Raw genomic sequence first — 25831 nt, 5'->3', positions numbered from 1 at the left:
AAATCCCTTTTAAAAGACTGTCTGAAATGGTGTTGATACTACCTCTATTTCATTGTTCTGCACTTAATCCAAAGTTTAAAGCTCCAGATAGTTAATGTAATAAATACTTACACATTACTTGTGAGTGAAAGATAGTGTATTTTAAATTATTTAGCATCTCAAGAGATTATTCTCTGCAATTTGAGTTAAAACTCTTATGTAGACAGAAGAAGCTCAGTTGATGTGTTTTTGTTACTTAATTTCATATTGTAAAAGCAAAGAGGTAAAATTATACTACTAAAATTGTAGGCAAATTATTATTCTAGAAAGAGATTTGAAAGTCTTCCTAATATAAGACATAACTTTTGCATTGTCTTATAGTAACCTAGTTTTATATTTTTGGTTCTACCAATGTCTTGTTTCATAAACTAAGGTATGCATTCTTAATGGGGCACTGTTGCCCTGAAAGGGGTGAAAATTGATTCTTGGGGGGGAGGCAAAAAAAATTACTCATTTTACGTATAAAGCGCAGACATGTATATAATATGTAAACATATATACAGTATATCTGTGTTACTAATATCTCCACGGGGAGGGTGTGTCATGAATAGGAAAGAAATGTCTAAAAAGGCCCTGAGTAGAGTGCATCTTTGTCCCTAGTTCTTGGTACAGAACTCCTAAGGTAACATAATCAAATAATGTTTGGTTTTTGTCCTGGCCCCTGAAACAGCTCCAGAGCTATAAAGGTGAAGGGAGCATCTTTTGATATTCAAGAACAAGCCCCTTTCAACCACACCTGAGTTTATGTTAATGAAGTGAACTTTGGAAGGCCCCTAAAGATGGGGGCTGGTTTTAAGGGAACCAGCCTTGTGATGAGGGAGCGTTGGAACCTTTAGCCTCACCCCTGACCCCTGGGGCTGAAAGTTGAATTAGGCTCCAACAGCCCATGATTTAATCAGCCATTCCTTTGTAATGGAACCTCCCTAAAAACCCTAAGCAACCTTCCAGGTTGGTGAATACCTCGAGGCGCTGGGAAGATAACACACCCTTATACGTTACCTCGTGCCTCTCTTCCATTTGGCTGTTCCTGAGTTATATTTTTGTATTGTAAATTGATAATTTAGTAAGTAAACTGTTTTCTGGCATTCTATGAGCCATTCTAGCAAATTATTGAACTTGAGGGAGGGGTCGTGGGAACTCCCAATTTGTAGCCAGTTGGAGTATAGGTGACAATCTGAGACTTGCAGTTGGTGTCTGAAGCTGGTGGGAAAGGAGGGCAGCCTTGTGAGATTGAGCCCTTAACTTGAGGGGTCTGCACTGACTCTACGCCGTTAGTGTCAGAATTATAAATTGTGGGAGACCCATTTGGTGTCCTATGAGGATTGGAGAGTTGTATGGTGTGGAAAAACCCACACGACTGGTGTCAGAAGTGTTGGTTATGAGTAGAGAAGGAAAGAGAAGTTTTTCCCGTAGGGGCCATGATGAAAATGGTTGAGAAACAGTGAGCTGAAGCCTATATTATAAGCTATTCCTTAGAGGAAATGCCCAGATGCCACTGTATTCATTGTAAAAGGTCAAGCTTCTAGGGAAGTCAGAGTTTCCATCATATGCATTAAAGGTGTGACTTGCAATCGTCCAGGAAATGAAGTGGGTTAGGACTGCCTTTGCAGTTGGGCTGTGCTTTTTTAGATCTCTCTATCCACATCAACTTGCTCACTGCGTAACCTTTCCTGTACTGTCTTGCCTCACATTTCCTCGACCTGAAAGCCTGGCTGTGGCTCAAGAAAGGAATGTGGAAAAAATCTCAGCTGCCTACTTGAGTTACCCTCAGTCCCTGTCGGAGCTGGGCTCATGACTGTAGGGGCCTACCATGTGGGTCTTTTGTTTCTAATTTGGTGATATCCCTTTATGAGCATCAGGAAAGGAGAACCTGAGGGTCTGTACTTTATGCCAAATGTGACAGATTTTAAAAGTTGTCCCCTCCTCCCCTGGGTGGCTCAGTCCTTTAAGTATCTGACTTGGTTTTAGCTCTGGCCATGATCTCAGGGTTGTGGGATCGAGGCCCATGTTGGGCTCCGTGCTCAGCTTGGAGTCTGCTTGAAATTCTCTTTCTCTCTCCCTCTGCTCCTCCTCTCTGTCTCTGTCTCTGTCTCTCTCTCAAGTCAAATAAATAAATAAAATCTTGAAGAAAAAAAAAAGTTGACCCCTCCTACCCCTTTTCTGGTGTCTAGTGAGATTGCCTTCTCTTTCCATTTGTCTGGTACATCAAAAGGCCTGGTCACAGAGTACTTTGTTATCGCTAGAAGATCTGGGTATCATAGTGCTGTGCCTGGAACTTGGGAGGCACTTGTTAAATAAGACTTGGTTTTAAGGGCAGGGAAAAGAAGATGGTTAGTAGAAGACTAATGAGTTGTTTTGCTTTTCAGATGAAGTTGTTGCTTATTGTTTCACATAAGAAGGTAGCATTATACACAGTGTCCTTGTTTCAAGTTTCAGTTCAGTATTACCCCGAGGCCCCCATTCCGGGCTTTGTCATCTCAGCACCAATGAGGGCCATGGGGGCGTTTAGTGGCCTTTTTACAACAAATACCACCACTGAGTGAAGGGCAAGGAAGGGAGATTTTATGATCTTTTACTGTTACTAATCAGTGAAGGAGGGATTACACTGACCAATAATATTAGAGTTGTGACTTTGATCCCCCAGCGGTAAACAATAATTGTAGAGATTGGATTTCAAAAGCTCTGAGAATTTATTTTCAGTTTATCTATTATAGTTTAATCTCTAGTGATGCAGGTGGGTAAGGATTAAGTGGAATTTTAATAATGGAAACAACAGGAGGAAAGATGGCAGAGGAATAGGGGACCCTATTTCAATGGGTCCCTGGAATTGAGCTGGATATCTACCAGACCACTCTGAGCGCCCACGAAACCAGCCTGAGATGTAAGAAGATCTGGATCTCTACAAACAGAATTATCACAGGCGGTTGGTTTCGAGGTACGAAGTGGGGAGCCATGATTCTGTGGGCAGATATTGGAGGATAAACGGCAGCAGGAGGGAGCCTGGCCGTGGGGATCCTACGCCGCCGGTGAGTGACAGCCTCACACGCTGGGGACGGGCACAGACTCGCAGACCGGTGGTGGCGGGGAAAGGACTGTAGGGCAGCCCCCGGGGCGGAAACCTGGAGCGGCGGGGTTGCTCGTGCGAACTGGGGGTGGCTGGCGGTTTTAGAAGCACAAAGGGCAGAGAGGCTCCCCGACCTGGAGTCAGGACTGGGGGCGCTGTGGAGAGGCGCACAACCCAGGCCGCTGCAGTTTATAGCAGCGCGGACAGAAACGGAGAGGGTGTGGCCTGGAGAGCTCAATGAAGAACAGACTGCAGTCTCTCTGCTCTGGAGGCAGAGGATTGGGAATGGTCTCTTCTGCTCTGACTCGCAGAAGAGACGCGGAAAGCCGCCAGAGAACAAAAGCCCAAAAACTGATTCCTGCTGAGCCCATCCCCCGCCACAGGGGGGGCAGGGCAACTCTGCCCAAACAGGGTTGCCTGAGTAACAGCACGACGGGCCCCTCCCCCAGAAGACAGGCTGGGAAAACAAGAGGCCAGCAACCCTAAGGTCCAAGAAAACAGGTGCATCTTGCTTGGGTTCTGTTCCATAATTTGGACTCTATACATTCCCTCAAACACCCATCAACAGAATGACTAGGAGGAGGAGCCCCCAAAATAGAAACGACTCAGAGATTATGACTTATGCCACAGATTTACAAATGGATGCAGATATAACCGAGATGTCGGAGATGGAATTCAGGCTAGCAATTATGAAGACGATGGCTAGAATGGAGAGATCAATTAATGGCAACATAGAGTCTCTAAGGGCAGAAATGAAAGCTGAATTGGCAGAACTTAAAAATGCTATCAATGAGATCCAATCCAATCTAGATAATCTAACAGCTAGGGTTACTGAGGCAGAACAAATTAGTGACCTGGAAGACAATATAATAGATAAAAAGGGAAAAGAGGAGGCCAGGGAAAAACAACTCAGAATCCATGAAAATAGAATCAGAGAAATAAGTGACACCATGAAGCGTTCCAATGTCAGAATAATTGGAATCCTGGAGGGAGTGGAGAGAGAGGACTAGAAGATGTATTTGAGCAAATCATAGCTGAGAACTTCCCTAATCTGGGGAATGAAAACATTCGCGTCCTAGAGGCAGAGAGGACCCCTCCCAAGGTCAAGGAAAACAGGCCAACACCCCGGCATGTAATAGTAAAACTTGCAAATCTTAGAACCAAGGAAACCATCTTAAGGGCAGTTAGGGGGAAGAGATTCCTTACGTACAGAGGGAGGAACACCAGAATAACGTCAGACCTATCCACAGAGACCTGGCAAGCCAGAAAGGCCTGGCAAGACATATTCAGGGTACTAAATGAGAAAAACATACAGCCAAGAATACTCTATCCAGCAAGGCTTTCATTTAGAATGGATGGAGAGATGCAGCGCTTCCACGACCGGCAGAAACTGAAAGAATATGTGACCACTAAGCTGGCTCTGCAAGAAATATTAAGGGGGGGGGTTGTATAAAAGGAGAAAGACCCCAAGAGTGATACACAACAGAAATCTACAGGGACAATCTATAAAAACAACGTCTTCACAGGCAACATGATGACAATTAATTCATATCTTTCAATAATCACTCTCAATGTGAATGGCCTAAATGCTCCCATAAAACGGCACAGGGTTGCAGATTGGATAAAAAGACAGGACCCATCCACATGCTGCCTACAAGAGACTCATTTTGAACCTAAAGATACATCCAGACTGAAAGTGAAGGGATGGAGATCCATCTTCCATGCCAGCGGACCTCAAAAGAAAGCTGGGGTAGCAATTCTTATATCAGACAAATTAGATTTTAAACTAAAGTCTGTAATGAGAGACATAGAAGGACACTATATCATTCTTAAAGGGTCTGTCCAACAAGGAGATCTAACAATTGTAAATATCTATGCCCCCAACATGGGAGCAGCCATCTACATAAGCCAACTGTTAAGCAAAATAAAGAGTCGTATTGATAACAATACGTTAATTGTAGGAGACCTCAATACTCCACTCTCAGCAATGGACAGATCATCTAAGCAGAATATCAACAAGGAAACAAGAGCTTTGAATGATACCCTGGATCAGATGGACCTCATAGATATTTACTGAACATTCCACCCTAAAACAACAGAATACTCATTCTTCTCGAGCGCACATGGAACTTTCTCCAGAATAGACCACATACTGGGTCACAAATCAGGTCTCAACCGATACCAAAAGATTGAGATTATTCCCTGCATATTCACAGACCACAATGCTTTAAAATGAACTCAATCACGAGAAAAAATTTAGCAGAAATTCAAACACTTGGAAGCTAAAGATCACTCTGCTCAAGAATGTTTGGGTCAACCAGGAAATCAAAGAAGAACTTAAACAATTCATGGAAATCAATGAGAATGAAAACACATTGGTCCAAAACCTATGGGATACTGCAAAGGCGGTCCTAAGGGGGAAATACATAGCCATCCAACCCTCACTCAAAAAAATAGAAAAATCCCGAATTCACCAACTAACTCTACACCTTAAAGAACTAGAGAAAAAGCAACAGACGATGATGCCTAAGTCATGCATTAGAAGAGAACTAATTAAAATTAGAGCAGAGATCAGTGAATTAGAAACCAGAAACACAGTAGATCAGATCAACGAAACTAGAAGTTGGTTCTTTGAAAGAATTAATAAGATTGATAAACCACTGGCCAGACTTATCCAAAAGAAAAGAGAAAGGACCCAAATTAATAAAATTATGAATGAAAGGGGTTAGAAATTATTATCAACAACTATATGCCAATAAACTGAGCAATCTGGATGAAATGGAGGCCTTCCTGGAAACCTATAAGCTGCCAAGACTGAAACAGGAAGAAATTGACAACCTGAATAGGCCAATAACCAGTAATGAGATTGAAGCAGTGATCAAAAACCTCCCAAAAAACAAGAGTCCAGGGCCTGATGGATTCCCTGGGGAATTCTACCAAACATTCAAAGAAGAAATAATACCTATTCTGCTGAAGCTCTTTCAAAAAATAGAAACAGAAGGAAAACTTCCAAACTCATTCTATGAGGCCAGCATTACCTTAATCCCCAAACCAGGCAAAGACCTCATCAAGAAGGAGAATTTCAGACCGATATCCCTGATGAATATGGATTCCAAAATCCTCAACAAAATCCTAGCTAATAGGATCCAACAATACATTAAAAGGATCATCCACTACGACCAAGTGGGATTTATCCCCAGGATGCAAGGGTGGTTCAACATTCGCAAATCAGTCAGTGTGATAGAACACATTAATAAGAGGAGGGAGAAGAACCATATGGTCCTCTCAGTTGATGCAGAAAAAGCATTTGACAAAATACAACATCCTTTCCTGATTCAAACTCTTCAGAGTATAGGGATAGAGGGAACATTCCTCAAGTTCATAAAATCCATCTATGAAAAACTCACAGCGAATATCATCCTCAATGGGGAAAAACTGAGAGCCTTTCCCTTAAGATCAGGAACACGTCAAGGATGCCCACTCTCGCCACTGTTGTTCAACATAGTACTAGAAGTCCTAGCAACAGCAATCAGACAACAAAAAGAAAGAAAAGGTATTCACATTGACAAAGAAGAAGTCAAACTTTCTCTTTTCGCAGATGACATGATACTTTATGTGGAAAACCCAAAAGACTCCACCCCAAAATTACTAGAACTCATACAGCAATTCAGTAATGTGGCAGGATACAAAATCAATGCACAGAAATCAGTTGCTTTCTTATACACTAACAACGCAACTTTAGAAAGAGAAATTAGAGAAACAATTCCATTTACAATAGCACCAAAAACCAAAGATACCTCAGAATAAACCTATCCAAAGAGGTAAAGGATCTCTACTCTAGGAACTACAGAACACTCTTGAAAGAAATTGAAGAAGACACAAAAAGATGGAAAAATATTCCATGCTCATGGATTGGAAGAATAAACATTGTTAAAATGTCTGTGCTACCCAGAGCAATCTATACCTTCAATGCCATCCTGATCAAAATTCCAATGACATCTTTCAAAGTGCTGGAACAAACAATCCTAAAATTTGTATGGAATCAGAAAAGACCCCGAATCGCCAAGGAAATGTTGAAAAAGAAAAAGCTGGGGGCATCACGTTGCCCGATTTCAAGCTATATTACAAAGCAGTGATCACCAAGACAGCATGGTACTGGCACAAAAACAGACATATAGACCAATGGAACAGAATAGAGAACCCAGATATGGACCCTCAACTCTGTGGTCAAATAATCTTTGACAAAGCAGGAAAAAAACATGCAATGGAAAAAAGACAGTCTCTTCAATAAATGGTGCTGGGAAAATTGGACCGCCCCATGCAGAAGAATGAAACTCGACCATTCTCTAACACCATTCACAAAGATAAACTCAAAGTGGATGAAAGACCGCAATGTGAGACAGGAATCCATCAAAATCCTAGAGGAGAACATAGGCAGTAACCTCTTTGACATTGCCCACAGCAACTTCTTTCAAGATACATCTCCAAAAGCTAGTGAAACAAAAGCAAAAATGAACCTTTGGGACTTCATCAAGATAAAAAGCTTCTGCACAGCAAAGGAAACAGTCAGCAAAACAAGGAGGGAACCCACAGAATGGGAGAAGATATTTGCACATGACAGTACAGATAAAGGGCTGGTATCCAAGATCTATAAAGAACTTCTCAAACTCAACGCCCAAAAAACAAATCATCAAGTCGAAAAGTGGGCAGACGACATGAACAGACACTTCTCTGAAGAAGACGTACAAATGGCTAACAGACACATGAAAAAATGTTCATCATCACTAACCATCAGGGAAATTCAAATCAAAACCACATGGAGATACCACCTTACACCAGTTAGAATGGCAAAAATGGACAGGAAAGAAACAACAAATGTTGGAGAGGTTGTGGAGAAAGGGGAACCCTCTTACACTGTTGGTGGGAATGCAAGTTGGTAGCCACTTTGCAAAACAGTGTGGAGTTTCCTCAAAAAGTTAAAAGTAGAGCTATCCTATGACCCAACAATTGCACTACTGGGTATTTACCCCCAAAGACACAGATATAGTGAAAAGAAGGGCCATATGCACCCCAATGTTCATAGCAGCAATGTCCGCAATAGCCAAACTGTGGAAAGAGCTGAGATGCCCTTCAACAGATGAATGGATAAAGATGTGGTCCATATATACAGTGGAATATCACTCAGCCATCAGAAAGGATGAATACCCAACTTTTACATCAACATGGATGGGACTGGAGGAGATTATGCTAAGTGAAATAAGTCAAGCAGAGAAAGTCAATTATCATATGGTTTCACTTATATATGGAACATAAGGAATACCATGGAGAACACTAGGAGAAGGAAGGGAAAAATGAAGGGGGGGAAATTGGAGGGAGAGATGAACCATGAGAGACTGTGGACTCTGAGAAACAAACAGGGTTTGGTTTTAGAGGGGAGGGTGGGGGGGGGATGGGTTAGCCCAGTGATGGGTATTAAGGAGGGCACGTACTGCATGGAGCACTGGGTGTTATACGAAAACAACGGATCGTGGATCACCACATCAAAAACAAATGATGTATGGTGACTAACATAACATAATAAAATTAAAAATAACGGAAACAATAATTCTTTTGTTTAATAGTTTTCTGTGTTCCCATTATAATTGAAAAGAATTATTCATCTATTAATGTATGTCCCCCTGAATTTACTTGGTAACAAGATACCAAAGTAGAAATCCCAGATTCTAGTTTAAGGACCAGTTGGAACTGATGTACAGAGCAGTGGTGAGAAGTAAGTACCAAAAACACAAGGTTTATCTGGCTGCCTGATTATCTAGCCTACTCTTCTGAGAAATCAGATGGCTAATGCCTTTAGTATAATTTTTTTTTTTTGAAGGGAGAGTAAAAATGATTAAATAAAAATTTAGTCATTAAATTTAATGTTAACAGAAAATAAAACACCATCAAATTAACGAGAGGAAGAATGGTTAATGAAGAGGGTTTTAGTGGGGTTTGTCTCTGCCTTGGTCATCTTGAGAAAATGGCATCGTGTCTCTGGATCCCAGTTTCCTCATCTCTAGGGTAGGGTAGAATTATACCAGCTTCACATTCTGTGGAACTGCGTTCCTTGACTCAGACTGAGTTGCTCCTCTTTTTATCCCATGCCTAATATTGTGGAACTTTTGAAGGAATGATTTGAATAATCCCTTACACTTGTCTGTGAATGTTTTGGTCAAAAATAAAATAAATAGATCTCTATTTGTGTGTTGAAGGCATGATTTGATGGAAGAGATTGTGTTTGTTTTTTTTTTTTTTTTAAAGATTTTATTTATTCATGACAGAGAGAGAGAGAGAGAGAGAAGCAGAGGGAGAAGCAGACTCCCAAGGAGCAGGGAGCCCGATGCGGGACTCGATCCCGGGACCCTGGGATCATGACCTGAGCCGAAGGCAGACGCTTAACCATCTGAGCCATCCAGGCGCCCTGGAAGAGATTGTGTTTTAAGAGAACACGGAGAAGAGGGAATTGTGAACAATTAGAGAAAATGGAAGGGAATAAATGAGTGATTAGACTTCGTTTTTAAAAAAATCACCCCCCAAATTGTCCATAAGCAAATGAAAGGTGGAGGATCTCTTCAGATTTGTCACCCTGGAGGCAGGGTCTCCTTCTGCGGCCACCTGGCAAAACATTTTTGGTAGTTTTCCTTTGGAATTTTTAGAGCTGGTTATGAACCACATAAGAAAAGTCATCTTTTTCTTTATGGTAACATCTTGTTTCCTTGCTTTTATTATTCCTCACACTTAGTTCTGAATGAAAAAACCATCAAAATCAAAAAGACTAATTCTAAACATTCCTTTGAGGATTTTTTAAGACTATGCTTTAGGCTCTGGAGATACGACTACAGTGGAGCCATTATTGGAATTATGTAAAGCTTCCCTTTAGAACTTTGGAAAAGATAGCACTCATTCTGCTGTTCAGTTGAGTTTATTAAGAATTTGTGTGTGTGCATGCATAGAAAAGACCAGGAGGACATATGCCAAAGGATTGATTGGCATCTTTCATGATTTCATTTTCTTCTTTATACTTTTCTCTATTTTCCCAGATTTTCTACAATAAACATTTCGCTTACAATCAGGTAAAAGGGAAAAAGCATAGTCTGGTGACTTTGTGGTCATGTTCGTTATATTTTCAAGCATGGGCAGAAACCGTTCTTGACTTGTGAGCAGGTGTCCCAGGTGTCATAGGGAGAGCACAGATTCACTTTTGTGGATTCAAAGCCAGGGCTTCTGCCAGCTACAGTGCATCAAAGTTTTGTCTTTTCAAGCAGCAGTTTCTTAAAAGAATAATTCTTTTTGATTTCAAAAAGGTTCCTTTCAGTATGTCAAGCAGAAGTGGAATATGTTAAAAATGTGTAGGCTTATTTCCCAAATACTAGTGAAATCATTTCTGGTGGAGTATGTGCTTAAAATAAGTTTTTATGCAAATTGTATGGTGTGATTTAAAAATATCGTTCAAAAAATAGACACAGCTTCTCTATGTAAATTGAACTGTCTTAGTTGCGGTGTAAGTTTGGTCATGTGTATCACATGGGAAAGAAAATATTTTTGGGGAGAGAAAAGGGATGTAAAGAAAATTTAAAATATGGGGAACACTTGAACTTCTTAAGATGATGCCAAATGCTGCTTTAAAGAAATAAAAGCTGAATATGAAGACAGAAAGTATTTAATGGGTCATCTAAGACATTTTGGGGGTATGGCCCTGGAGGTTCTTAATATTGTAGCCATTTGTATACATTTGAAGTAAACACTTCTCTGTTTAGCTAATGCTTGCAGCCTCTGTCTGAGTCATATCAAGCTGTCAGCAGATTTTGCAGCATTCTTCGTATATTTAGCACTATGCTAAAATTTCCCTTTTGGCCCAGGTTTTCAGTTCTCCAAGTGTCTCATGTAATGTTCACACAATTGCTGTGTGAAGTACATTTTATGTTTTGTATAATAAAACTGTGCTTTTAGATTTATGAAAAGATATCCACACAGTGTCATATATATGAAATTTTCTGGAAACTTCTTATTAAAAAATAAATATATAAATAGAAGCTCCTGCCCGAGGCACTTCAAATCTTTATCCTAGTGCTATAGCTTTGTTTCTGACACTTCTGGAAGAATTCTGTGCTAATGACCGGCACCAGCAGATTTTTTCATGATACCATACTTTTTAAAATCTAGTATTCCACAGGTGCCAACTTAGTAGTCTGAAACTGAATTAGATGTTTTTAGGACTAGAGTTTAATGTACTTAGCTGTGCCTTCCAGAATAATTTATTTTATACCACTTAACAACTTCCCTTTTCTGGAGCTCTGAAGATCCAGAAGAATCAGTTCAGTAGGTAGATTAATTTATTCCTTCCTCGTATAGTATTTTGTGGCATCAATAAAAACCAGAGATGCTAAAGCCAATTTTAACAGCTACCTGCTAAAGGAATAAATTCTTCTTAATAGGGATGACATTTCCATGCCTTGAGTCCTAGGAAAAAAAAGTCTGGCAAACAAAAAAAAGATTTATGTAGTCCTTTCCTATGAGAAGAATAGTTTTACAGTGGATGCACATGGGCAGAATTTTGCTGAACACATTTTAAACTAGGCAGGACTGAGAGTTTCTTTAAAACCATAGGTCTATAAAATATCATCCAAGTTTTTTTGAACCACATGAATGTGCAAGCAAGCTGCTTTGGATGAACAAAAATGAATTGTTTTTCTAATCGTGAAAATTGATATGTTTCTAATCTCCTTAAAATATAAGCAACGGAACATAGTGGACGGTCAGTTTGTCTATGTTTCTCTATTGTTTATAAGAAAATTCTGAGCAAAAGTCCTTCCAGCTTATTATTAGCCTGAAACCTGATTATAAACTAGTAGTCACCTGTGAACCTTAAAAGGATTAGGAAATTTAAGATTCTTGTTTTTTTATTTAGTAATTTAAAAAAAAAAGCCCAGCTGATCAAAGTTACTGTAAGCGAGGTGAAAGAGTGTCTTTTCATAAAATCACAGACTTCTAGAGCAGAAAGGACCTGAACAACCACCCCTCTTATTTTATAGAGCAGAAAATTGAGACGTAGAAAGACTGATGAATTTGCCCAGGTCACACTGGTAGGCAGAGCCTGGAGTGAAATCCAGGCTTTCTGACCTGTAGCCCAGTTCTCTTCCCACTATTCAGACTTTTTCATCATCTCATTCATTATTAGAAGTGGGGCATTCGCTTTTTTTATTGTGATAAAATACACATAGCATATACTCAATCATTACATTAAAAAAAGATCTCTTTGAGTAGGTAAACACATGAACATGGAACCAAAGTCCAAAGGCATACAGAGGTTCATGGTGGTCTGCAGTGCTGAGTTAGCTCCCCTAACTCCTGTCCATTCCAGACCCCTCCTTGGAGGCAGCCAATTATACTGGCTGGAAGTGAGGAATTTTAAATAGACCGTTTTGATCTAATGACTTGTCTAAACTGACATAATATTGCGTTATTCTTCCCGGATTGCAGCCTGGCCTGCCAAGTTTAGGTAATGCCCAACAGGAAAAACATAAACCGTGGAATTAGAATATAGAGAGATTTGTGAATTGGATTTGAAAATTACCCTAAGCCCAACATTTTTCCAGTAATAGAAGTGCGGGCTCTCGTAAGAGTACTCTGTGACTTGGATAATGCCCTTCATGCAGAGAGCCTCAGGTAGACTATAAGAACTCTCATGACATGCAAAATCCCTGTCGGAGTATTGAACTGTGTACAACAGCTTTAAGATTAGCACATTGGCCAAAAAGAAGGAATTACGCTGATGTTTAAATAAACATCCCGAGGCTCCATACAGCCAGCTGTCAGTGTGAGACACCACGTGGATGTACCTCTCTTGGCCCCTGAGCCTCCACTGCCTACCTTGTGACACCTTAGTGCTTGGTCCTGGGATGGGCGCACCCGAGTATTTGGCCTGGAATGTTCCTGGCAGAGTGAGCAAATTGGATAAGGAGGTGAAAGGGGCCCCGGGGGTACAGGGGCCCCGTTGGCCCTGCTGCCGCCATTGGGGTATGGCGTGAGAAAAGCAGGGGTTGTTGGCGCGTGCAGCTGCCCGTGTGGTGAGAGGTCAGGCTGGGGAAAGCTGCGGGCCTCCGCCTGGCATGCCACGGTCAGGGCTTCGTCCCCGTGTAGAAGACAAATCCCGAAGGAGGACAGAGACCGCAAGCGTTTCTCTTCTTTCACAACCTGTGTGACTGTGACAATGGGTTTTACCTGACAGGGGAAAGGACACAGGAAATTATAGGTGGTTTAAAGAGCTGAGAATGGGCTCAGGGAAGAGAGGGAGAGAGGAAAGACAAGGGGAAGGAAGTTGTCTTTTTTTTTTTTTTGATGAAAAATATTTAATTTAGATTTAGCCAGCTGGACTCAGTTTAGATGATTCCAATTTTGTTGGCAACATCCAAAGCATCATAGTCAGGAGCCATTCGAACATATGCCTTCTTCTCTCCATCAGGCCTGATCAAGGTGTTGACCTTGGCCACGTAAATGTCGTAGAGCTTCTTCACAGCCTGTTTGATCTGGTGCTTATTGGCCTTGGCATCCACAATGAACACAAGTGTGTTGTTGTCTTCTATTTTCTTCGTGGCTGACTCAGTGGTCAGGGGAAACTTGATGATGGCATAGTGATCAAGCTTGTTTCTCCTGGGGGTGCTCTTTCGAGGATATTTGGGCTGCCTCCGCAGACGCAGTGTCTTGGGTCATCGGATCGTAGGTGACGTGCGGATTTTCTTTTTTTGTGACTGTGGACGCCTTTCAGCACCGCTTTCTTGGCCTTCAAAGCCTTTGCTTTGGCTTCGGCTTTGGGAGGGGCAGGGGCTTCCTTCTTAGCCTTTGGCGCCATCTTCGTAAAAGGGCAAGGAAGTTGTCTTTTTGAGAGAAAAGTTCTCTGACTTGTATACCATTAGACCCTTGGAGTGTGGGTTTCACATTCTACTCTAAGGCAATGATTTTTTTTTTTTTCCAAACTTACCTGATCCTCAGATTATCCTGGAATACTTGCTAAAAGTTCAGCTTCCAGGGCGCCTGGGTGGCTCAGTCAGAAGAGCATGCTACTTTTTTTTTCACCCCTCAACTAATACCATCTTTAGTGAAGTTAGAAGTGGTTTTTTAAAAATTTTTATTTAAATTCAATTAACATATAGTATATTATTCATTTCAGAGGTAGAGTTCAGTGATTCATCAGTTGCATTATAACACCCAGTGCTCATTACATCGTGTGCTCTCCTTAATGCCCATCATCCAGTTACGTCATCCCCCACTCCACTCCCCTCCAGCAACCCTCAGTTTGTTCCCTATAGTTAAGAATCCTTTATGGTTTGCCTTCCTCTCTGTTTTTATCTTATTTTTCCTTCCCTTCCCCTATGTTCATCTGTTTTGTTTCTTAAATTTCACATGAGTTTAACTGACTTATTTTGCTTAGCATAATATCCTCTAGTTTCATCCATGTCGTTGCAAATGGCAAGATCTCATTCTTTTTGATGGCTGAGTAGTATTCCATTGTATACCACATCTTCTCTATCCATTCATTTGTTGATGGACATCTGGGCTCTTTCCATATTTTGGCAATTGTGGACATTGTTGCTCTAAACATTGGGGTGCATATGCCCCTTTGAATCACTATGTTTGTATCCTCTATTTTTAACTTTTTGTGGAACTTTCATACTGTTTTCCAGGGTGACTGCACCAGTTTGCATTCCCACCAACAGTGTAAGAGGGTTCCCCTTTCTTCACATCCTCACCAACATCTGTTGTTTCTTGACTTGTTAATTTTAGCCATTCTGACCAGTGTGAGGTGGTATCTCATTGTGGTTTTGATTTGTATTTCCCTGGTGCCGAGTGATGTTGAGTATTTTTTTCATGTGTCTGTTGGCCATTTGAATGTCTTCTTTGGAGAAATGTTTGTTCATGTCTTCTGCCCATTTCTTGATTGGATTATTTGTTTGGGGGTTGAGTTTGATAAGTTCTTTATAGATTTTGAATACCAGCCCTTTATCTGATAAGTCATTTGCAAATATCTTCTCGCATTCTGTCGGTTGTCTTTTAGTTTTGTTGACTGTTCCTTTGCTGTGCAAAAGCTTTTTATCCTGATGAAGTCCCAATAGTTGCTCAACTTTGCTTTTGTTTCCCTTGCCTTTGGAGACACATCTAGCAAGAAGTTACTGCGGCTGAGGTCGAAGAGGTTGCTGCCTGTGTTCTCCTCAAGGATTTTGATGGATTCCTGTCTCACATTTAGGTCTTTCATCCATTTTGAGTCTGTTTTTGTGTATGGTGTAAGGAAATGGCCCAGTTTCATTCTTTTGCAGGTGGCTGTCCAATTTCCCCAGCACCATTTGTTGAAGAGACTGTCTTTTTTCCATTGGATATCTTTCCTGCTTTGTCGAAGATGAGTTGACCATAGAGTTGAGGGTCCATTTCTGGGCTCTCTATTCTGTTCCATTGATCTGTGTGTCTGTTTTTATGTCCGTACCATACTGTCTTGATGATGACAGCTTTGTAATAGAGCTGGAAGTCCGGAATTGTGATGCCTCCAGCTTTGCTTTGCTTTTTCAGTGTTACTTTGGCTATTCAGGGTCTTTTCTGGTTCCATACAAATTTTAGGATTGTTTGTTCCAGCTCTGTGAAAAATGCTGATGGTATTTTGATAGGGATTGCATTGAATGTGTAGACTGCTCTAGGTAGCATAGACATTTTAACAACATTAGTTCTTCCAACCCATGAGCATGGAATGTTTTTCCATTTCTTTATGTCTTCCTCAATTTCTTTCATAAGTGTTCTATAGTTTGCTCAATATAGTTCCTTTACCTCTTTGGTTAGGTTTATTCCTAGGTATCTTACAGTTTTAGTTACAGTTGTAAATGGGATCGATTCCTTGATCTCTCTTTTCTCTGATTCATTGTTAATGTATAGAAATGCGACTGACTTCTGTGCATTGATTTTATATCCTGTGACTTTGCTGAATTCCTGTATCAGTTATAGCAATTTTTTGTGGAGTCTTTCAGGTTTTCTACGTAGAGTATCATGTCATCTTGAAGAGTGAAAGTTTGACTTCTTTGCTGATTTGGATGCCTTTTATTTCTTTTTTGTTTGATGAGCATGCCATTCTTGATCTCGGGGGTTGACTCTCGATCTTGGGTTTGTGAGTTCGAGCCTCGCATTGGGTGTAGAGATTACCAAAAATAAATAAATCAACTTGAAAAAAGATAAAAACTAAAAGGAGAGTTCAGCTTCCTTGGCATCTGCCCCAGAGATTCTGGCTCAGTGAGTCTGAGATAGGGTCCTTGAATACCAGGGTCGTTTTAATGGGTGTTCCAGGTGATTCTGAGGAACACAGCGATCAGGACTGATGCTTGTACTGTCCGTCCTCAGGTCTAGATGTTCTCCAGATTTGTCCTCCATTCTAAGTACAAATATTGAGAGGGCCTTAACTGCAAATGGCTCATCCATCACAAAATTAAAGCTTTGTTTAAAAAAAATCATGCATGTTCCTTTTCCCCTGATAATGATGCCTTTGTGTTGATTTTTAAAAAATGTGTCTGGACATTTAAAATACTGTTTAAAACACCAGAATATTGGTTGATAGTGACTGTTGAAACACGAATGCTGTAGGGGAGCCTGGGTGGCTCAGTTGTTAAGCGTCTGCCTTCGGCTCAGGTCATGATCCCAGGGTCCTGGGATCAAGCCGCACTTCAGGCTCTCTGCTCAGTGGGGAGTCGGCATGTCCCTCTCCCTCTGCCCTTCCACTGCTCGTGTTCTCTCTCTCTCAAATAAAGTTAAAAAAAAAAAAAAAAAAGAAGAAGAAACATGAGTGTTGTTAACCTTTACAAAAGAACCACTGAGTGGTCTTGTTTGTTGTAATGGCCCTGCCATTATATTTGACCCGTGTCTGTGAGTTTTTACATTATTCAGATTTGAGAGAATGTGGTAATTGTGAGTGACTTTTTTTTTATTTTTTAAGAGGTTTTTATTCAAAAAAATTCATATTTTCAAATAGTAATTACAAAGAAAATGTAAGCATGAGTAAGATATATAAATTCCTGATGTTGTCTGACAGTAAGTTTCTATAGTTAAAACTTTTATAATGAGGAAATAGCCATTGTTTCTTTATCACAGTCATTTTAACATTTTAAAATGTAAACAACAAATTTCAGTGATTGTACTGTTTTCTTTTCAGATAGGAACCAAGGCTTTAGCCTTCTTAGCTCATTGGCTGGAGCAAATCATAGCATTGGGTCAGCAGAGACGTGTCCGTCAGAGGTAAAAATTCTTCCTGGATCCTTTCAATGCTTTGGTTTTAATTTCTCCTTGTCAGTATGAGTCTATACCATTTGTTATTTTTTCCTTTCCATTTAAGAGGCAGCAGACAATAGTAAACCAAGGATAAAGAGAGAATCTAAAACAGTCCTCTTGTGCCTGGTACCTGTTGAGAGAAGGCTAGTTCAGCATTAAAGCAGTAAGCCCTTTCAAGATGTTTGCAATTTGGGCTGTTCCATGGTTTGTTTGTTTTTTTTTTTTTTGGCTAGAGTGCTTTAAAAAATGTGCTAGGAGTTCCTTGAGAATTAAAGTTCCCTCCCGATCTTTATAAAATAAAATCGATGGTTCTTTGTCAGTACTTCCTATGTCCAAGGCTCTGTACCCATCTGACGCAGGGCCCCTGCCCTCAGTGGGCTTCATAGTCTGACTTCGACCCTCTGTCCTCAAGGATTTTGGTTCAAGTGTACCTTGGTCAGCATGCTGGAACCAAGAGCAAATTACACAGTGCCATATTGTCTTCCTGGGCATCTTTCTCATCAGTCTTGAGCTCTTTGTGATAGGCTTATGTTCATTTTCACATTTTGAATAATACATGGCTCTTAAAGCAAACAAAAGACATGTTTTAATAGCCAGCAGCAGAATCATAACACTTTCTAGTTTTTTCTCAAGGGAAAATAATCCTGAGTTAGTGAATTTGTAGCCTCTTTTTTTTTTATGTGACATTGATCCTTCTTCCGTCTCTCCTTGTCTCTAGCTCCTATTACTGCTTCTCTAAAGCCAACCAGGGAGTGGAAGTGTGAGTCTTTTTGGCTTTAGTTCTGAAATAGCCTACTATTAAATTATTGCTTGTGTGTATTTTCCTCAACAGCGGCCCCGTTTGCCAGCAGCAGCTAGGACTGAAGCTCTCTTGGACCATCGGGGTGGTGCATCCAACGCAACAGATGCTCAGGCTGATGGCATTGTGGGTAAGTTCCTCCTTTAGCTGCCAGGAGACGGCTCTGTGGAACTTGGAAGAGGTACGGGGCATAAATCATCTAGGGGGAAATTGACTTTACACATGAACAAGGGAAGAAAACTGATAGTGTACCCCAAGTGAATGTGAGCCTTAGAGACGGCTATCAGAAAAGGAGGGAGAATAACCACATAAGCAATCTGTGGGTACCGTTTTCTCTCCGATTCTCTTAGCAGGATCTTGATTCAGATCATCTTAACTAAGACAGACAGAACCAGTTGGTGAGACAGCTTTATATCTCCATATTCCAGTTTTTTTCATAGTATTTAACAGTTGGTAGAGTTGATGGTAACAAGAATAATACAACTTTATAAGCCCTTTCACATCCTTTGAAAGTTCTTTTATATCTACTTTCTCGTGTTTGGTAATGAAGTTTGGCAGAGAACTTATTTTATGGAGATGAAGCCGAGGCCCAGAGCAGTTTAATAACTTGTCCAAGGGCATCTAACAAGAAGGTCCCAGAACTGAGACTAGAATCCATTCTGATGTCCAAAAGCCAAGAAATGTAGTTGACAGTAACTGTAAATGTTCTTTTGTTGGGGAATTACTGACATCTCTGCTTTCTCTTTATGTCATAGAGGACCCACGTGCAGGGTGTCCAAAACTCTGTTGCTGATTAGAAGAGAGTCCATGTAGAAAGCTTAAGTGTTTGGTAACAGACACATATTACAAAGGAAAAATTACATATAATCTCTTTTCTCTCTAGTATATTCAACCTTGTTTTCTCACTTGGGTCCCTCTTACTGGCTTTAGACCTGCTGAAGTCTCTGCCATGAAAACAAACCAGTAATCACACTGAAGGAGGGAGGGAAGAAAAGAACTACCCTAAATAACTTGGGGAAAGAGCATTCTGACTGGATACCAGGAGGCCCCAAACAGAAACAACTGAACAGAAATAGTGAACTCTGCTTAATATATTTGATTGTCATAGGGGTATGGTTTAGAAATTCTGAGGTTATGTATATTTTGTGTATATCAGGGTTGAAAAAATAAGAAAATATAGAGAATGAGAGCTAGGTTTCTCCCTGAGAAAGAAGCCACATGTAAGGAAAGGAGAAGGCTGGGATGAACCCTTGGTACTGGGCTAGAACTCAGGGTATTAGCCTGACGACATACTTACAGTTAGAGCAATAAACAGATACTCGTGTGCATGTTAGTATACATGCGTATATATATGTTTCCTACCTATTTCCACTGAGAGGGCCTGGAAGCACCCACACTCCCTATAGCAGTTGACACCCTTAGCATTTAGATCTTGGTTTTTAAATACCATTTGCCAATAAAAGGACCCAGGGCCACTTGGAGGAAGTGATTGATTCTAGGGCCGGGGCAGGAGAAACTCAGGATGATGAACCTAGAGCCATCTCATGGGGCCAGAAAGTAAGGAAGGGATGGGGGCATATTGAAGGGGCACCAAGCCAACCTTGGAGAGAGCTTCCAGGGGCCAACGCTGGAGCAGTTTGACCAGCAAGAATGAATTTAGTATTGGGCTGCAACCTATAGAACAAAATATCTGTGACTCCAGGCGAACAGAAGAAATAACTGGGGAAGAAAGGGCTGCTCTTCCTTATAGAAAAATTCTAATTAATACACGTAGAAGGAGCGAGGGAAAGAAAAATCCTTGGCAGCCACACACCACAGTAATAATAGTTGTTGTGATCAGGATCCACTGATGGATGTGAAAATTAGTAGATGAAAGTTTGAGAAGAAACATGACATCTCCATCATCTAAAGTAGCTCTCCCAAGATATTTACTTAGTACAAAAAGGAAGATAGTAACTTTGCCCTGGAGAAACCCAGCAGGTAGCCTTTCAGTGGTGGTGAAGCTCACCAGCAATAAGGCACGCTGATATCACGTGCCTCCTGATAGGGGCACCGGAAGGGCTCATCGTGCTTGTGGTCTCCATGCCAGGGGTGCGTAACCTCAACCTCCTAGGAAAACATCTGACAAACCCATGTTGAGGGACAGGCTACAGAAGGACTGACGAGCACTCTTCAAAAGTGTCAAAGCCATGATAGACGGGGAAAGACTAAGGAATGGTCCCACATGGAAGAAGACGACAGAGATCTGGCAGCCGAATTCTGTGTAAGCTTCTGGAACAGGATGTTAGTGAGAAAACTGACGAAGTTGGAATGAAGTCTGTAGTTTAGTTAATAGCACTTCCTAACTTCTTAATGTGTGTCATTGTACTGTGGTTAGATAAGAGGTTAACGCTAGGGGATGCAGGTGGAACCCTACTGTTTTGGTACCTTTTTTGTAATACTAAAATTATTTCAAAATTGAAAAAAAAAAAAAAAAGGCAAAACCAAACCAACAAGGGTAAAACACTTGTCAACCCCACGTCTCCCTCCTCTCTTTATTGAACTTCTTTCCATCCCTCACCTCCCATTAGTCTTCAGCTCACTCCCACCTAGCTTTTTGCCCCACTTGCCACTAAAACAGTTCACCACCGACCTCCAGGCCACCGAAGTTAATAGACATTTCCCAGTCCTCATCTTGACCTCTTGGCAGCATTCAATATGATGAATCAGTCCCTTTTTAAAACATTTTTTCTTGCTCACCCAACAATTTTCCTGGTTTTCTTCTGACTTCTCTGGCTATTCCTTTTCTTTCTCTGGTAGATGACCCTCCTTTATCCAGCCTTTAAAGATTGCCATTCCTCAGTGCTCCATCTAAACTCCTCTGCCAATTGTATATTTAAGCATGAAGTGATTCTGTCCAGTTCACTTACCATGTACACACAGATAAATCACAAATTTTTATCTCCAGCCCTGTATATCAACTGCCTACATGAAATGTCCACTGAACCAAAGCAAATTTATGAGCTAAAATGCCTTCTTCACACCAAATTATCTGTATAGCATTGTAGTAGATGCAAAGAATTAGAAGCTGTCCTTGTCTTCAAGCAGCTTATACCCTAAAACTGTAGAGAGAGGCTTTGCAGTATAATGCTTACAGTTGTGGACTTGGAGGCCTGGACAACTGGGTTCAAATCATGGTTCTTCCAGTAGTGGTGAGATGATCTTGAGTAAGTTATTTAGCCTCTGCGGGCCCTAGTTTCCCTTTCTGTAAAATAAAATTTTTCCTCAGAATGCTGTTGCAAAAATGAAATGGAATCATGGGGCCCCTGGGTGGCTCAGTCAGTTAAGCATCTGACTCTTGATTTTGGCTCAGGTCGGGATCTTGGGGTCGTGGGATCGAGCCCCCCTCATCGGGCTCTGTGCTCAGCAGGGAGTCTGCTTGGAGGATTCTCTCCCCGCCTCGCCCTCTTCCCGTCTCCCATCTCCCGTGCACGCTCTCCCTTTCTCTAAAATAAAAAGTATGGGATGAATTCTAGGGAAGGAGACTTGTGAGCTGGACTGGCTAGGGAAGACTTCCTAGAAGTGTTCAGCATGGAGTGGAGAGTGAGTAAGAATTCTGATTAAAAACAAATTGTGATAAATCCTTATCAATGGATTTTTATTTTCTTACTACAGATCCTTTATTAGGATAATAATAAAGGATTTGTAGTAAGAAAATAGGAATTGACTCTACTTCTGAGTAGCTGTAATCTTAGATGAGTGCATTTTTAAACCCAGCCCCTTCGTGTGTAAACTGCAGACATCGATTATCTGTCCTAACCACCTTATATAGTGGCTGTCAGTAGTAGATATGAAAATATTTGGTTGTACAGGGAAATACGGTATAAATTCCAGACAGCCGTTGATCGGTGTACCTCAGTGGAGAGGGTGGCCTTTACAGTTGGTAACACCAAAGTCTGAATCTGTGTTCACACCAGCTGTGACCTTTGAGCAAGTCACTTCAACTCAGAGCTCTACGTTTCTCATCTCTAAAATGAAACCATATTCTTTGCCTCAGTGTAATGTTGTAAGGATCAAGTGAGTTGCTCTCCTTTCAGGAGGCCACTAGCAGCCAAGCGGCTTTCCCACACACGGAGTGGTCATTCAGTGATGGCTCCCGCCAGAGCTAGGATCCATTGCCTCAGGACTGTGTATTTAGCACACGTAGAAGTCCTGTCTGGCAAATAACGTGACAAATCCTTTTTTCAGATCCCATGTTAGATCTGGATATTCAAGAATTGGCCAGTCTTACTACTGGTGGAGGAGATTTGGAGAATTTTGAAAGACTGTTTTCAAAGTTAAAGGAAATGAAAGGTAATTGGCTCCATCGCGTCTGACGTGTTCCCCTTTCGGTGCCCCTCTGCTTTATGTGGTAGGATTTTGTTCTGTAACCGATGATTGGATTCCACGCTCTGGTCTCGGCTGTCTGGAGACACTTGGTGCCTGGACTGTGTCATCCTCTGTTGGTAGAAATTCCCCAGGGAAAGTTTTCCTCTTTCTTCACTCTCTTTCCTCTTACTGTCCCTTCTTTTGCCTCTCTCGGTTTCTTTCAGTGTGTTTCATTAACCTGGAATCAGTAAGATCCCTGCCAGTTTACTCACAGCATCCCCATGTGGAAAATCGGGAAGACTTAAACTCCCTAACAGCTGTAATGACTACACCATAAGCATTTGTCTTTGAAACCCATCTCCCATCTTCTAGAACATCCATACACTCCAGACTCTCCTGTGCTATTAGACGAATTTCTTAAGATTTATTTTCCCCCTAGACAAGGCTGCGACGCTTCCTCACGAGCAAAGAAAGTTGCATGCAGAAAAGGTGAGACGATCAGTCAGGTATTTATTGAGTATCTATGAAAAGGTCTGGTGCTGTTAGAATTATGTATCACACTCGCTGAGTTCTAGACGGGTTTCAGTGTGGACTTTTCACTGGATAGTAACTTGGAACGAATTGGATGTTTACACAGTAGTAATATAATTGCTATAGTCAAACCAAGATTTTTCAAATGTATGTTGAGTGACATGGGAATTTCATTGAGACTCAGGATGTTTGCCTTCCTAACTGTTGGGCTGGAAAACCCTTAGTCGTTTTGTTTTGTTTTGTTTTGTTATTACCAATGCAACACATGTTCTTGGCAGGAAATGTATGTGGTTTATGGTATTTCATTGTATGAATGTGTCCTAATTTATCCATTTCCCTTTTGGACATTTAGGTCATGTGCATTTTTTGCTTCTGTAAATAGTGAAGCTGTGCATATCCTTACACATCCACCACCTTTGTATGTAACTCTGATTTCATCCTTAGTATAAATTTCTAGAAGTGCAAGTCCTGGGTCAGGGTATTCAAGGGTTTGGATACACGGGGAAGGAGGGCTGGAGGGCAGGGGGTAGAATTTTAGGCCTTGATCAGTTCAGCATATTGACTAACTCATGACACAAGCTGCAGCGTAGCTCTTGCCTAAAATGTGTTGCATGCTTCTCTCCACAGGTGGCCAAAGCCTTCTGGATGGCAATTGGGGGAGACAGAGATGAAATTGAAGGCCTTTCATCTGATGAAGAACACTAAATTATTCGCGCTAGGGTTTGACTGCCTCAGACACTTCCCTGCTTCACCCTGTTCTGTTTGGCTGAACTTCCCATCATCCTGTTGGCGACCTGACTTAGTTCTAGGGCCGCCTTACTTTGAGTTTTTTGTAGAGGATAGTAGGGCTTTTCTCCCTCAGTGTAGCGTAAGGGAACGCGGAGGATAATGACACGGAGTGAGAGTTTCTCAAGTACACTTTCTTTAGGGACGGGAGTGAAACAAGGCTCAGAGGCCTGTGTGATTTGCCCCAGTTGCAGAAGGACCACGCCATTCCCAGCCCACCTTTTCCAGGGTGTCCTCTGCAGTCACAGCCGATTCCTGCAGATCAGGAGCTGGTGCCACCTTTCCTCGGGCTTCTGGATTTTCCGCTTTCAGGGAGCTTGGCACCCTGAGCTTTGGTGCTTTTGATGGTAGGAAAGGAAGCTGCTGCAAATTTAATTTGTGCCACAGGGTAGGTGGGGCCAGAGTCAGTGGCCCTCGGCTTAGTCTCGCGCTAAAAACGCCTCTGGGCATTTCATCTGAAATAGTGTCTCAGCTCACACTAGAAACTGCTGAGAAACGAGGGTGAATTTTTAGACAATGATAGAGGAGGCCAAGGTGTCCTACTCTGGTAGGGATAAAACAAACTCATCTACTAAGTTGCTGTTTGGGAGTGGGGTGGGGGGGTTTGTGTTTAAGAGAGAGAAACTTCAGGAATTCCCTGTTCTGGGCCATTGAGGCAGTATGTGATCGTATCTGGAGGCTTTTGCATTAGTCCTACCAGGAGGAAACTCGTCTTCCTTAGAGCTCTTGAGATATCAGAGCTGTGTCGTCACACTTTACCCTCAAAACAAGGTAGTTTCCCCCTTCTTTGTCTCTGAATGCCCAACAGATCACTGCTAACGTGGTCACACTGCGGGGTGGGCAAGTGGGGAGAGGATGTCAAAGGTGAGGCGCTGCAGCTCTGAGGGCCGGTGTGACTTCCAGGGCTGGGAGTGGGGGGTCCCCCACAGGGAACGTTTCCAAAGGAAGGGTGGGAAATAAAGTAAATAAAAATCCCTATTTCTGTGTTTGTAGACACTTGGTAATGCATGCCATTGATCTTCACTGTGGTAGCCACTGCCACGGTTCTAGACTGGCACATGGCGCCCCGGCTGGCTGGTGCGGGCGCACAGGCTGACAACCGCTCCTGGCCTTGCGTGGACTGGGAACTCCTTAGGTCACCAGCAGAAACGAGTTTCAGACCCCTCCAGCACCGCCTTAGTAAGCACTGCAGAAGGAATGGCGGGAGGAGTGGAATGCTCCAGGTCCTGGGCCAGGGCAGCCACCAGGAGGGAAGGCTTCAGTGACTGGAGCATTCAGGAAGATACATCATCAAAGGCAACATTGGCAGTTCTCTGGCTTGGTGACTTTTTTACCCCCTTCCTTCCCCCCCCCCCCTTTAACTCTTCTGAAGATCTTTGAGACTATAGTTGATCACCATACCATCGTTGTTTCTTTGAGGTGACTGCATTAGCTGTTGATTAAGAATGCAAGGGAAGTTGGCTCTGGGGTTGCAGAATGAAAGGCAGAATGTTCTTCTTAAAACGTGAAGGGTTCCAAAAAGTATATCAGGTCACATGGAGGGAAGACAGACTAGAAAGAGCTGTGAATGTGATTTTGTGGATTAAACAAAGCTAGGTGATTAAAATATGATTTATTTATAAAGTCTGCTAATGTGATTCTGTTGTTTTTTAGTAGGGGATGTGTTGGGGGAAGCCGTACTTGACATTAGGCATAAATAGTAATTGGAGAGTTTGTCAAACTCACAGTTTTGGAATCTACCACATATAAGTATAATATCAACTGACCTTTTTAAGACCTCAGCTTTTGGGGCGCCTGGGTGGCTCAGTCGGGTAAGCGTCTGCCTTCGGCTCAGGTCGTGATCCCAGGGCCCTGGGATCCAGCCCCGCATCGGGCTCCCTGCTCGGCGGGGAGTCAGCTTCTCCCTCTGCCCCTCCCCCCACTCGTGCACG

The 25831-nt window shown here is 41.8% G+C and overlaps 1 protein-coding gene across 3 annotated transcripts in view; it reads left to right on the top strand.

Annotated features, from left to right (window-relative positions):
* Positions 1 to 25526, top strand: part of AAGAB (alpha and gamma adaptin binding protein) — a 66859-nt gene extending 41333 nt beyond the window's left edge. Inside the window, exons 6-10 of one of the 3 annotated variants that reach the window (XM_025883997.2) lie at positions 17322 to 17404; positions 18270 to 18366; positions 22464 to 22568; positions 23023 to 23072; positions 23742 to 25526. In XM_025883997.2, the coding sequence (XP_025739782.1) occupies positions 17322 to 17404; positions 18270 to 18366; positions 22464 to 22568; positions 23023 to 23072; positions 23742 to 23819 (413 nt within the window). In that variant the 3' untranslated portion in view covers positions 23820 to 25526. The remainder of the gene's footprint in view (positions 1 to 17321; positions 17405 to 18269; positions 18367 to 22463; positions 22569 to 23022; positions 23073 to 23741) is intronic. The other 2 variants (XM_025883998.2, XM_073877254.1) reach the window with 2 other exon arrangements.
* The last annotated feature ends 305 nt before the right edge of the window (positions 25527 to 25831 follow it).

The sequence above is a fragment of the Callorhinus ursinus genome, unplaced genomic scaffold (genome assembly GCF_003265705.2).
Source record: "Callorhinus ursinus isolate GAN/ISIS: 27379988/994484 unplaced genomic scaffold, GSC_fseal_2.0 scaffold25, whole genome shotgun sequence".
Classification (NCBI taxonomy): domain Eukaryota; kingdom Metazoa; phylum Chordata; class Mammalia; order Carnivora; family Otariidae; genus Callorhinus; species Callorhinus ursinus.
This window is presented reverse-complemented; position numbering and strand designations above follow the sequence as displayed.